This window comes from Hibiscus syriacus, unplaced genomic scaffold (assembly GCF_006381635.1).
Source record: "Hibiscus syriacus cultivar Baekdansim isolate YM2019G1 unplaced genomic scaffold, ASM638163v2 tig00110988_pilon, whole genome shotgun sequence".
In the NCBI taxonomy this organism is placed as follows: Eukaryota; Viridiplantae; Streptophyta; class Magnoliopsida; order Malvales; family Malvaceae; genus Hibiscus; species Hibiscus syriacus.
This window is the reverse complement of record NW_024062942.1, coordinates 983,181-996,035: the sequence shown is the minus strand read 5'-3', so window position 1 is coordinate 996,035 and position 12,855 is coordinate 983,181. Positions and strand designations below refer to the sequence as shown.

Below are 12,855 nucleotides of genomic sequence, written 5' to 3'. Positions count from 1 at the left end.
TAAAGTAAAAACCCATAATACACTGACATAATGATAACTGGATCGCATAGCTTTTGAGCCATGAGGCCTGCAACCCCGGACGAAACCTAATAGGACGCGGGAGGGGCTCCCTATTTTTTCTTATAATAAAATCAATTTAATTATTTGGCTTAATTGATTGATTAGTTCAGCTTTTGATACTTAAAAACCGAACCCACCGATGGGGTTGTAACTGTGTGTTCTCGTTTACACTGCAATCAAGGAAGACTTGGGTTTTCCTTTGTCGTCTTGAATTTTTATCTTGAGCTATGTTTTCATGAATATTGCTGACTGCTATAGTGCCAGGAATCCAGGCCATGGAGTACAAGTATAAAATGCTTCAGCTTTCTGATATAGGCTTGGCTTTTACAGAATTGAAATTCTTCATTCCCAAACGAAACAACATGTTAGGTATTTTCATGACAAACAAAAAGGAGTTTTCATTACTTCCAACACTCATTTTTTAAGCAACACAATAATTGGACGTTTTGTTTTCCTTGAAGGAATTATTCAAAGCATAAGACGCTTATCCAAGGACCAAGGCTTTTAGCCCCTTGTTTTGGTTTAAACAATTGTTTATTTATTCACAAGAAATTAGTATAGTGCTATCATGCATAGGCTGCATCCTTAGCTCATGTGATACGAAGATATATAAAAAGTAGATCCTCTTTTCGCAGCAGCAAAGGACAAACAAAACAAATAGCGAGAGTGAGGGTCGATTTTACACAGGGACTAAGAGTTTGACGATTTCCTCGCCTTTGATCTTGCTTTGCGTGATTTGTAAAAGAAATTAGAGGGGAGATTTTAGATAATTGAAGCTAAGTAATAAAATTAATTGAAATAAAATAAAATGGTAAAATTCAATTGTTAGAAATCAACCTTAGGCTAAAGTTTTTGCCTCGATTTAAATTGATCATCGAATATGATTTTACCTTAGGGCTCACGCCGGTTACAGTCTATAGGTCCTAACCCCTATAACTTGTTTTTCTCTCAAATGAATCGTGAATATAAAATCTATCTTTAGATCTCGGTTCTTTCTGAGTTAATAGCGTCAATCGATTATTAATTCAATGCTTTAAAAATTCGAAAAACCCGACTCGGATTCTATCGTCTTAATCGAGAATCTAACCCGATTTCAATTTTCCTTAACAAATGAAAATGAAAAACACAAATTAACAACTAAAATTATCTAATCAAGTAGTGATTAATCATAAAATAATGTATAATTTAAACACTAATTAGACTACAAGATAAAAGGGACCCATATGTGGGTGTGCTACTAGAGTGGATTTAGATTATAAACCAACCAACAAACCCTAATATCCAGTGATTTAAGGTGCAGGCCCCCACTTTTTATTTTTCATTGCTGCTTGAAGATGCCGGATTGAGAAGGGGCTTTTAGAGAATTGGACAAGGTCATGTAATTGATAACAGGCAAACTACTATGTTATACAAATAAATATATAAATTTGAAACTCAGAAAAGCTAATTTATGATTTACAAAAAAAAATGTGTCGATATTTTTTTAAATTTAAATAATTTATGATTTATAATAATATGTGTCATGTAAAAGTTATCTTTTAATTTCATCATTATTTTTATCATTTCTTCCCATAATCAGTTCACGCCTAATGTTTTCACTCCTTTCATTCTCTTATTTTCTCTCTTGCTTTTCATCCCGATTCTCTTCTTATTTCAGACCCGAGTTTAAATCCTCAGCCTCTGCCGCCCATTTTCACCTCCGATGAACTCGACGATTTCCGTCTCTTTCATCGCGCCACCGTCTTCATTAAGTCCTTTTATGAGGGTTGGTCTAATAATCGTTCACCTTCTTCATTTTCTTTTTTTTAATATTTATTTCCTTTTTTTCATTAGAAAATGAGGCACAAAGTGAGCTAAACAAGCCAGAGGGAAACCGAAAAGCAGAGGTCTAAGTCTCACTTTATTATCCTATCAAGTCTATTTGTTTTTATTGTGTTTATTTCTTGATTTTGTGACTATGTTTCGAAAAATTCTTAACAAGGTAGCTTTCATGGACAGGAAGCACAGGGAAACTCACCATCTAATCCCTTTTTATCTCTTCTGAATGGTCTTTGAATATTCGGTACTAGTGTGCTTGGTCCGCTCTATGCTTTGGTTCAGAAGGAGAAGAAAGCAACTGATGAAGCCCTAGAATCAGTAAGTCATCACATACATTCAATGTCATTTTTCTTTACAATATAGATGGTTTTGAGAGTTAAAGAAACTATGGAAAGAATTAAAATAAGGAAAGCCATTTCCTCCTTTTGAATACTCGACACCTTTCAACCTATGTTACTTGGACGCCAGTGTGAATGTTGGATAGAGGCATTTTTATGACATGGGCATGTTCAATTTCTTTTTTCTATGTTCTTTTATTTATTTGGAGGGTTCTTGGAGGCTCATATCCCTTCCGTGTCCGATTATGTGTTGGATTCGGGACTTAAGAAAATGAAGAATTGGAGATATTACTGTCTCTCCAGTCCTCAAACTGCCCTTCTCCCTACTCCCTACTCCCTACCTCCTGTCAAGAAAAGAAAAGAGAAAAAGCGAAAGATTAGAGATCAAAGACTTCTTTATGTGTTTTCCACTTAATGTAATGTTTTGCCTTTCTTAATTAATTTCGACTTGCATTACCATGGATTTGATTAAATTAATTTGCATTGATTGGTACACACACAAATAAAGATCAAATTGCAAGAAAAGGAAGCTGCAATTGTCTCAATGAAAAAAGACTTAGAATCAAAGCTGCTAAAAGAAAGTGAAGAACAAACCAAGCAACTCAAAAAAGCAAAGGAAGAACAACTGTCTTTATTGGATCAACAAAATTCAGCTAACAATACAATTGCAGGCTTAGGGCAGGAACTTAAAAATGAGAAGAGGTTAATTCAGGACCTTAAAGTTCAAATAGACACTCTTCAAAGCAATCTCTCGAAGGACAGGGACGAAAAAAGATCTCTTGTACTAGAACTGAAGGTGGTGTAGTTGCACCAAATTCTGAGTCTCCGGCTGTGGAAAACGTAGATTCTTGGGCTGATCAAAATTCTGGGTTAGAGATTTGCATTAATGTTCACTCTAATTTAGCACATAATTGTTTGTTTTCGTAATATTTACTAATGTTTTTGCCTGTGGCTTCTAATGTTATTCAGGGAGCTGAAGGAATCTGGAACCAGCAATGTTGGACCCATTGGTGGAGAGGAAGTATGTCCGCCCTTACCTGTAGTAAGGGAGGCACTTTATGATGATGCATCGCTATATGGGTATCTTCTACTTTTAATTTTTAACAGTTAGATTATTGCAGTGTTGTATTATTTTTCTTTTCTTCATATGAAATTGCAAATGTATCGGTTTTTTCTTTTATGGTAATTTTCTTGTGGTGTGTCTTTGTATGTTAGCTCATGCATGCTTGTATTGTTTACAGTTGTTGTATGATTTGGAGAGAATTCTACTGCAATTTCCTAATAATTCCATATGTGGTAATATTTCATTTTCTAATATTCGTACAGAGCATCAAGCTTGGGATTCCCTCCTCAACAGTCTGGTCGTTAATTGCTTTCCATAATTTTGATGAGGAAATGAAACGTCCTAGGATTTGGGAATCAGATGAAGGTTCTTCTTCCACAGTTGATGCTCCTCGAGATAACCTTGCCTCTTTGTATCGTCCTCCTTTTAATCTGATGTTCCAGGGACCTTTTGAAAAAGTATATTGATTATCTTAGAATTTCTTATTCCTTACGAAGTGTGACTTGTATATCAACCTCAAAATTTTGTCCTTTTCAGTGATAATATCCCTTGTTGGACCATTTAGTACGTAGCCCAGGGCTTATAACTTTGTTTCGAGGGAAATGATATTTTGTGCCTTGGGTTAATGTGGACTAGAAAATTGGATTTTGAGGCCGCCTTTTCAATATTTTTCTCTTTGACTTTGAAGGTCAATTTAATCAAAGGCTATATGTCTATCATTTAGGCAAAAGTTGCTGCATCTGTTGAAGATAAGTGGCTACTTGTGAACTTACAATCTTCCAAGGAGTTTAGCTCACATATGGTATTGTTTGAGTCTTCCCCTTTCCTCTAGTTGAAACTAATAAATTTTTTTACTTCATTCCCTGGGTTTGAAGTGGCTTATAATGTAATCATATATTCTGATGCTGTTTGTGTTTTTGAAGCTTAATTGAGATACATGGGGAAATGAAGCAGTTTCTCAAACTGTTAGCACCAACTTTATTTTCTGGCAGGTTAGTATGATGCTTTCTAGTTGTCCTTGTCCTGTTTGCCATCTCTCTCATCCTCTACTATCTGTTTTACCCATATTCTATGGTTTTTACCTTCCATTATTTTCTTAACAGATTGATGCAGGACCATCCCAGATTATTTTAATTATTTTATTTTTAGGACTAGTTTTTTTAGTTATCAGTCGTTACATTAGTTTATCTTTTGTGTTCTGTTAGATGATTATGTGGTTAGCATAGGACTATTAGTGATAACTTTATCATAATTACATACTAGAAGGTTATTAGGGTGGTTATCATTTGCCATTAAGAGAATTTTTAATAGAATTGGCTGCTGGAATATTCCAGAACATTTTTTTCTTATCCCTAATTCAATTAGGTTATATCATCTTTTTTCAATTTCCATAGCTGTTTTGTATTTCCTCTCCATCACAAATGCTATTGTATAATTAGGAATGTGTTTTGAACTCTCTTTTATCTTTTGATTGTGGTTAAATTTGCAAGATTCTTATATGATGCAAGTTGTTTGCAACTTCTTGTTAATGGAGATATAAAGATGCTTTCTCTTAAAATGGGAACTTGATCTGATACTTCAGTTTTTTTATCAGCCAAAAATTGCCGGGGAAATCAAATAGTCCTCTAAGACAACTGCCACATTTTATTGTGTATATACGACTTTAGGAGTCAGAGCCTCGTATATTAAGTGTCATATGCATCCATAGAGGACTTCCATATCATTGTATTTTTGAATCTCTTGTTTCTTTATATTCTTTATTTTATTGATGTTGTCTTATGGATCTAGGTATATGATGATACAAGTGAGGGGAGGAAAGTTTGCACCTATTACAAGCTAGATTTAGTTCCTGTAGTGCTTATTATTAACCCAATCACAGGACAGAAAATGCGCTCCTGGTGTGGAATGGTTCAACCTGAGAGTTTGCTGGAGGTATCTATTTTGTAACATTAATGCAGATGGGAAGTTCTTAAGAAAATAAGCAAAAATGAAATAGTTCTAAATGAAGGCTAATAAAATTATGATTTATGGTAGTTGAATAATTTTCAAGTTATGGATTTTGTGATTTTATACATGGCATTTTAACCTTTAGGACCTGATTCAATTCATGGATGGTGGCCCAAGGGATTATCATGCAACTCTGTCTCATAAACGTCCAAGAGGAAGTTTAGTTACACAGCAACAAAAAATTAAAGGTAATAATGTATCTTCTTTTCTACACCAAGTTAAAGTTTATCTGTAGAGAAAAAGTTAACGTTTAAATAAGTTTCAGCCTGTAGCTCCAAGACCTGTTACAATAAAGGCAGTAAAGTTGACAATATTTTTTATGAATTGATGGAAAGTTTCAACTTGAAACTTTCAAGGGGGAGTGAGAGAAATGCTTTATCTATGTCCTAATTCTGTAGATAATACTGTTGCATTCATGGATAATGACAAGGAATAACTTTTAAGAAACATGAAAAAAATCCATCCAGAATAATATATGATGTTTACAAAACTGTTTGACTCGTCTGTATGTTGTCTTTAGTATATATTCTGATGCGTGTTTTCTTTTATGGAAATCTCAGTATGTGTGTTTCTAGAATACATGATCAAAAAATATTCTAGGTCTAATTAGCATATCTTTAATTGACAGTAATCTTCTAGCCCTGCATCAGATTGCAACATTACGCCATGACGAGCTGGGTCAGGTAAATTTTCAAATATTTGAGCAATTATATCTCTGATGTGTTAGGGTATTATATATAACTGTTTTTATCATGTAGGAAACGCTTCTTAACCTGCTACTTCGCAATTTCCTTCATTACAATTTATATGACCAAGCTGAGAAACTGAAATCAAAGGCACCCAGATTTGAAGCTCATTCAAACCAACAGGCAAGTCATAATCTTGGTTAACTTTTTGTCTTTGAACAGTAAATAATAAAGTAACCTATGGGCTGAGAATAATGCTCACTTCATTTCATCCAATTGAGCTGCATTTTTATGGTTATTAAATGGTTTCCTAGAGGTTTGGCATGGTTACCTTTATGGTTGTAGCTTTAGAAACTTACAGTTAGCTTTTGCTCATATGAGAAAGGTTATCCTCTGCAGTTTTGCCGGTACCTCTTTAACTTGGGAAAGATTAGGACAATCCAATTGGAGTACACAGACGCCAAAGAGTGTCTCCTCCAAGCTGTTAGGAAGGCCCCTGTCGCAGCACTTGGTTTCTGGGTTCAATGCAACAAATGGGCCATTATTGTCCGATTACTACTAGGAGAAATCCCCGAGAGGATTGTTTTTATGTAGAAAGGCATGGAGAAGGCATTGAGGCCTTACTTTGAATTGACAAATGTGAGTAAAAAGAGTTTTTCATACTTAAATTCTTTTCATTCTACATGTAGAAAACCGAGTCTGATATTGGAAGCATGTCTTTCCTGGAAAGAAAACGGAGAGAATCGTGTGTGTATATCTATGTGGCAAACTTTATTATGCCCTGATATTTTGTATCGACATATGATTACAATATTTTTGATAACTTAATGTTAATATATTGTATGTAAATGGATTGCTTATATATATATATATATATATATATATATAATTTACGATATACAATCACGACATATGAATGTGTGTCATCTTTTTTAATGATGTGTGATTCAATGACACGCAATGTAAGTCATAAATGCGTGTTATAAATTTATGATACACAAATATGTGTCATCTTCATTTATGACGGGGGCTTCAATGACGTGCAATGCGCGATATAAATGAGTGTCATAAATGCTCGTCATAGATTTATAACGCACAATTGCGCGTCATATAAGAGTCATGTTCGGTGGCTTCAACGACAGACATTTGTATGTCATACGTATCCATAGATGTCGCGCAATGCGCGTCATTAAAGGGGTTTTTTCTAGAAGTGTACACAGACAGCTGGATATAATTTTAAGAAGGCGAAATGATGAACCCTAGAAGATGAAAGAACGACGAGGAATAAAACAGATGTGAGGTGTCAGAGCATGTGAGCTTAAGCTTGCGGGGGACAAACAAAGAGAAACCCATAAAAATGTCCCGAGAAGACTGGTGTATGTCTCAGCAGCAAGGCATGGCAATTGGCATGGATTTACATACATTGACTGACTCTACCTTCTTTCTGCCCTTTTCTGTTCCATTGATTGCCTGTGCATCCACCTCCTCATTCTTCTCACTCCCAATTAATTCCCATATCCCCTTCCCATGCACATATATATTGCCAACCACTTACTACAATTTATCCTTATCGATTTGGCATTTCTTGTTACCCTTTTTTCTTATTTTAATCACTAGTACTAATATTATTTTGTCACGGGGATTCATCTCTTGCCATTTCTTATTTTATTAATTTCATTTAACCAATCAAAATATAGAGAAAGAGAAGACCTTGGTAGTAAAAGAAAATTATTATTTTTCCACGTTATTCAGATTCGAACAGATACGTTTATAAGGTATGTGCATTGTCAGACTAAGATTTTTTTTAATAAATTATACTTTATAATCATCTCAAATTATTAAAAAAACATAAATAAATAATATAAAAGTTTATACACGATAATTTATATTAGAATGATCTTAAAATATCTCTTCTTTGGGAGTTCATTCTTTCTATCAAGAACATAATCAATTCATTCTTTTTATCTTATAATCAGTTGCTTGATATCATTCCAATATAATAACATAATCAAGTAAACAACAAAGAACGAGTACATAACTCCGCAAATATGAGTAGTTATGTCGTACGGCAGCTTCATGTACGGCTACGGAAAAGCACTACCCGAAAATATTATTATTTTTTATTCCATTCAGTATTCCAAACCTAATGGCACGGTAACTACAGTTACGAAGGGAACTATGAAATTTTTTAAGGAACGGCATTATATGTAAAACTCCAATTTTGAGAACCATATATGTAAATTAAATGATAACATATGTTTAAATTCATAAATTTCTAGATAATACAAAAATAATTATATTAAGCTAACTAAAATTGAGTCCGTTTAATTACTTGCTCCCAATATCATAAAGTTTACTGTTGCTTAACCCTGTTATAATATATCCATACAAGACGAGCAAAGGCATTTATGGCTATGGATCCCAAGGCATACCCTTCTTCCTCAATTACACATCCCTTTCCCCATCCTATAAAAGCTAGGATATTCATTCAAATCATATTACTTCTACCACTTCACATTTTATACATCAAAGACAACTTCAGAATGATAACTAAGCTGCAAGGGACTCGCAGGAAGCTTCAGTTTCTGTCAACTTCCTCCAACTCCAAATCTGTAATACAAATATATATATTATTTTGAGATCTTTTATTTGTATTATTATTTTCAGAAATGCTCAACTTATTTTGTTTTTAAAGGTCAAAAGGAGGTCCAAAAATAATCCAACTTCTGGAAGAACTGAAGAACAGAATGATCCGAGTGAGGATGTGCCAACTTCTGGACAACGTTTAAAGAATCGCTCTCCATAATAAATTGATTATTATAAAATAATTAATGATCCAAAAATTAATACCAATATATGTTTCGTCAATAAATGGGCTGGATTGATGTTTTGGACTTGGGCAACTTTCGACCCATTAAAATATTTGACTCTTTTTTTTTTTTTATTATGGGCAATTCAACATTTTTGTTATACAAGAAGCACTAATTAAACCCGGTCGGTACTCAAAACCAATCACCAAATTGAATTACAAAAACAATCTGGACGTGATTTTATAGAAAATAAAAATCCCACCCATCAACATGTATGAAATTTTCCAATTCCATGGAAATCAAACCATTGTAGAAGTTGAACAATCCGGTGTAATTAAACCAGGGTTAATGATACAATTAGATTAGGCAATCGAGATTTGGTCCTATCTTTTCTTCTCTTCTATCCTGCATGTCAAGTAACAAGTCTACATTAGACGTTTCGTAAGCATCCAGACTATCCATTTATTTATATATTCATTGATGTGATCAAGAAAAAAGATGATGAAATTGTATCATAATCACTCTAGTTATTTTATATTATTAACGAGAGTTTGGTGCATTTCTTAAATGGTTCTGGGGTCCATAGTTTTTATATCAATTACTTAGTAAAATGAATAAAATTTAAAACAACAAAGCTATTAGAATGGTTGCCACTAGGCAGAGGTAAAGAGTTTCCATTAGCTAAGGTTGCACTTTCATGTAAAAATTTTAGTTATATTTTACAATTTATTAATAAAATGTTAAATTTTAGTTATATTCTATAAAGATTTTTTTTTTTTTTTAGGTTTTGTTTTGAGAGCCCGTCCTAACAAACGGTCTCAACGTTTATAGTTAAATTGGATTTAACGCTTATAGTCAACAAGATGTCTCAACTGGAAGAGGACTTGTCCACATTGATTTATCATTTTCGGGAAGCTCGTAGGATTTTAGATGCTAATTTGAATTACAAGGTATGTTTTGTTCCTAGAGCTTGTAATATTATGTCACATACTTTGGCTAAATGGGCTCTCCGTTTTAGAAATGCTTTGTATGTTGACTTGATTTGTCTCGAGGTTATTACGTCTGCTGTATCTAATGATTTTTCTTTTTGTAATACAAGGTCCTAGGGCATTTTTCCCCTTATAGGGAAAAATCATTAGATGGACTTGGCTCACCACGTCATTTGTAACCCCAACAAATAAAATTTTTCTATCTCTTTTTTTTTCAAGGTGAATCTTCATCTCTTTCTTACGTGTAAATAAAGAGTGACCAGTTAGTTGGAAGTTATTTTAAAATTGACGGATGTGATTCACTGAGACCATAGATATCGCGATGAATCGGGACCATGAAATAATCTCTCCCTTATAGATCTTGGAAGGAGTTTTTAACGAGTCTCGTTTTCTTTATAAAAAAACTAATATCAATTAAGCAAATGGGTAGCTTTTGATTTTCCCCATTGTTATGAAAACACCATGTGAAACTGAATCAAGATGTGTGTTTGATTTTGGAAAGATCAAAGGTACGTAGCTGGTTTCTTTTGGAGCCCCAAATCCAACACATTAACGTTTCTCGGGAACCCTAAAGCAGGTTGGCCTATATTTCTTGGTAAAAGGTTAATTATTTAGACGAGAGACAGATACAAATATGAACATCATCAATAACCCTGGGAAGAAGTAAAAATAAAGAATCGTGACGTTGATTTAAATTTATATTATATACTAGTTCCTAAATGTTAATACTTTCTAGAGTTATTAGTAGAAAAAATACAATCTTTAGAATTAAAAATTAAAATTTTTCAATTGATACATGTATCATCCGAAAATTTATATATTTATTGACAAAAAATACTAATACATAAATTTAACATAAAAACATTAAATGCATTATAATATCTTAATCGAATTAATAACGAAGATCCACCGTCTATCCTAAACAAAAGCAGCCAGAGTGGTTAGATGGTATCCATACATAAACAAAAGGCGATAAATAGTGGGAAAACTCCAATCAGTTGTAATAAAGATGGAAATAATAAATTAAAAAGGGTGTCATATTTAATAAAAAGTTTAGGCTTTATATCTACAATTTGCTTTATAAGTCCTCTATAAACTAATGCCAATTTGAAAGATCCACTCTGTTTCTTCTTCTTCGCCTAACAACCAGTCTCTGGGATTAGTCATCAAGCTGTAAATCATCAATCATGGACGGTGGTGATGGTAGTTTCAACAAAACTAGTAACCCTTATGCTACTGAACAAGAATTAGAAGATGACGACAACGTTTCATCAGAAACCGGCGCTGAGTCTCCTCCTTCTACCACCTTCAACGACACCAAACTCTCCCCTAAAAAAGGGTAAATTTCTGTTAAGCTCGTTGTTTGCATGCTTTTTTTTGACGTAATGGGTTTTTTATTACAGTAGATCCATACAGAAAAGAGTTGTGTCAGTGCCGATCAAGGACGTTGAAGGTTCCCGGTATAAAGGTGAGAGTGCTCCACCGTCCGATTCTTGGGCTTGGAGAAAGTACGGCCAGAAACCCATCAAAGGCTCTCCTTATCCCAGGTAAAGTGAAGTCAGTAGCAGTTAAAACTTAACTAACGTTTTTCTGTAACGAAAGGCGTAAATTTCTAAGTTTAGGGTTCTACGATTATCAACCGTTGATGACGGTTTCTGCTCTTTTTTTTTATCTGGCGGCCGGCAGAGGTTATTACCGGTGTAGTAGCTCCAAAGGATGTCCGGCAAGGAAACAAGTTGAGAGGAGTCGTGTGGACCCTAAAATGTTAGTGATCACCTACTCGTGCGAACACAACCACCCTTGGCCCACTTCTAGAAACAACGGCGCCTCCGCTAAACAAGCTGCAGCGGCTCAGACACCAACTACAAGGAAAACAACCGTAAAGCCCGAGCCATCTACGTCTCAACATGATACGGAACATGAATCAGGGACCGAACAGAGGTTTGCTGATTTAACGGACGACTCGATTCTCACAACTGGGGATGAATTTCCTTGGTTCGGGGAGATGGAAACGACGTCGTCGACGGTTTTGGAAAGCCCGATATTTACGGAAAGGGATAACTTCGACGCCGACTTGAAGATGGTTTTCCCGATGAAGGAAGAAGACGAATCGTTATTCGCCGATCTCGGCGAGTTGCCCGAGTGCTCGTTTGTGTTCGGGCATCAGCGGAATGTGGGAGCCCAGGTCGGGATCTGCTGACACGTAGAATGTTAACAATTTGTTATTGGCGGAGGAGTCCTCAGTTTCAACGTTGTGCGGTGCGTATCATCTACATACGAACGAAATTATACTTTTTAAACTCCTACATTTCATTATCCCTTTTAAAGGAATTTATTTGCATATATTTATCCTCTCGCAATTTAATTTGGCATTGATTTCGGTCTGGTAGATGAATAAAAATCCCGAAATATGTCGTTATGTTGTTGTGGCTTACCAACATTTAAGGGACTTGATTGAATAAAACAAAATTACCAACGGCATTTCTCGATTCTCAATTTCAGCTCTATCCTTCTTGTGAAAACAAATAATGGCAGTTGGCCGTTTTAGATGTTGTCTCCCTTTTCATACCTCGTCTAGTAGTAAAAAAAAGGCCTAAACGGATCTCGAGGTGTAACCTATAATATCCTTAAATTGCATCACTTTTTAATTGGTTAATAATTGAGATTAAGTCGAATTTAATCTCTGTAATTTGAATAAATTAAGCCTTGATTTGCAACCAAACATATTACAGAGGAGGGGTAACGTGAGCAGTGATCTATGATGACGTACATAAAATATATTTTAATCCTATCCGTTCCATCATTGCACATAAATTACGACAAATGCCAGCTTAGATTAGATTCTCCTATCCGTGTTGGCCATTAATTAATGCCTTTGCCAATAGCAATTGCGTGATTTTTCCTCGAGTAATTTTGGCCCCACTTCATCCTCATTTTTTCATAAAAATTATATAAACTCCATTTTATATCAGACAAGAGAAAAAAGGGTTAAGATACTTTACACCAAGATCTCTCTCTAGAAAGAAAGAAAGAAAAACGTACACTTGCCCTTTTAATTTGGGTTATAATTTGGAAAAATAAAAG

The 12,855-nt window shown here is 34.5% G+C and overlaps 1 protein-coding gene and 2 pseudogenes across 1 annotated transcript; all 3 read left to right on the top strand.

The window, feature by feature from the left end:
• Nucleotides 1-2,760: 2,760 nt before the first annotated feature.
• On the top strand, nt 2,761-5,659 carry LOC120149052 (annotated as a pseudogene).
• A 158-nt stretch (nt 5,660-5,817) lies between these two features.
• On the top strand, nt 5,818-6,761 carry LOC120149051 (annotated as a pseudogene).
• Nucleotides 6,762-10,878: 4,117 nt separating this feature from the next.
• Nucleotides 10,879-12,004, top strand: LOC120148940 (probable WRKY transcription factor 65). The gene is made up of 3 exons (XM_039161900.1): nt 10,879-11,110; nt 11,175-11,318; nt 11,458-12,004. Exons 1-3 carry the CDS (start codon nt 10,959-10,961, stop codon nt 11,969-11,971), a joined length of 810 nt encoding a protein of 269 aa, XP_039017831.1. The 5' UTR covers nt 10,879-10,958; the 3' UTR covers nt 11,972-12,004.
• Nucleotides 12,005-12,855: the final 851 nt, after the last annotated feature.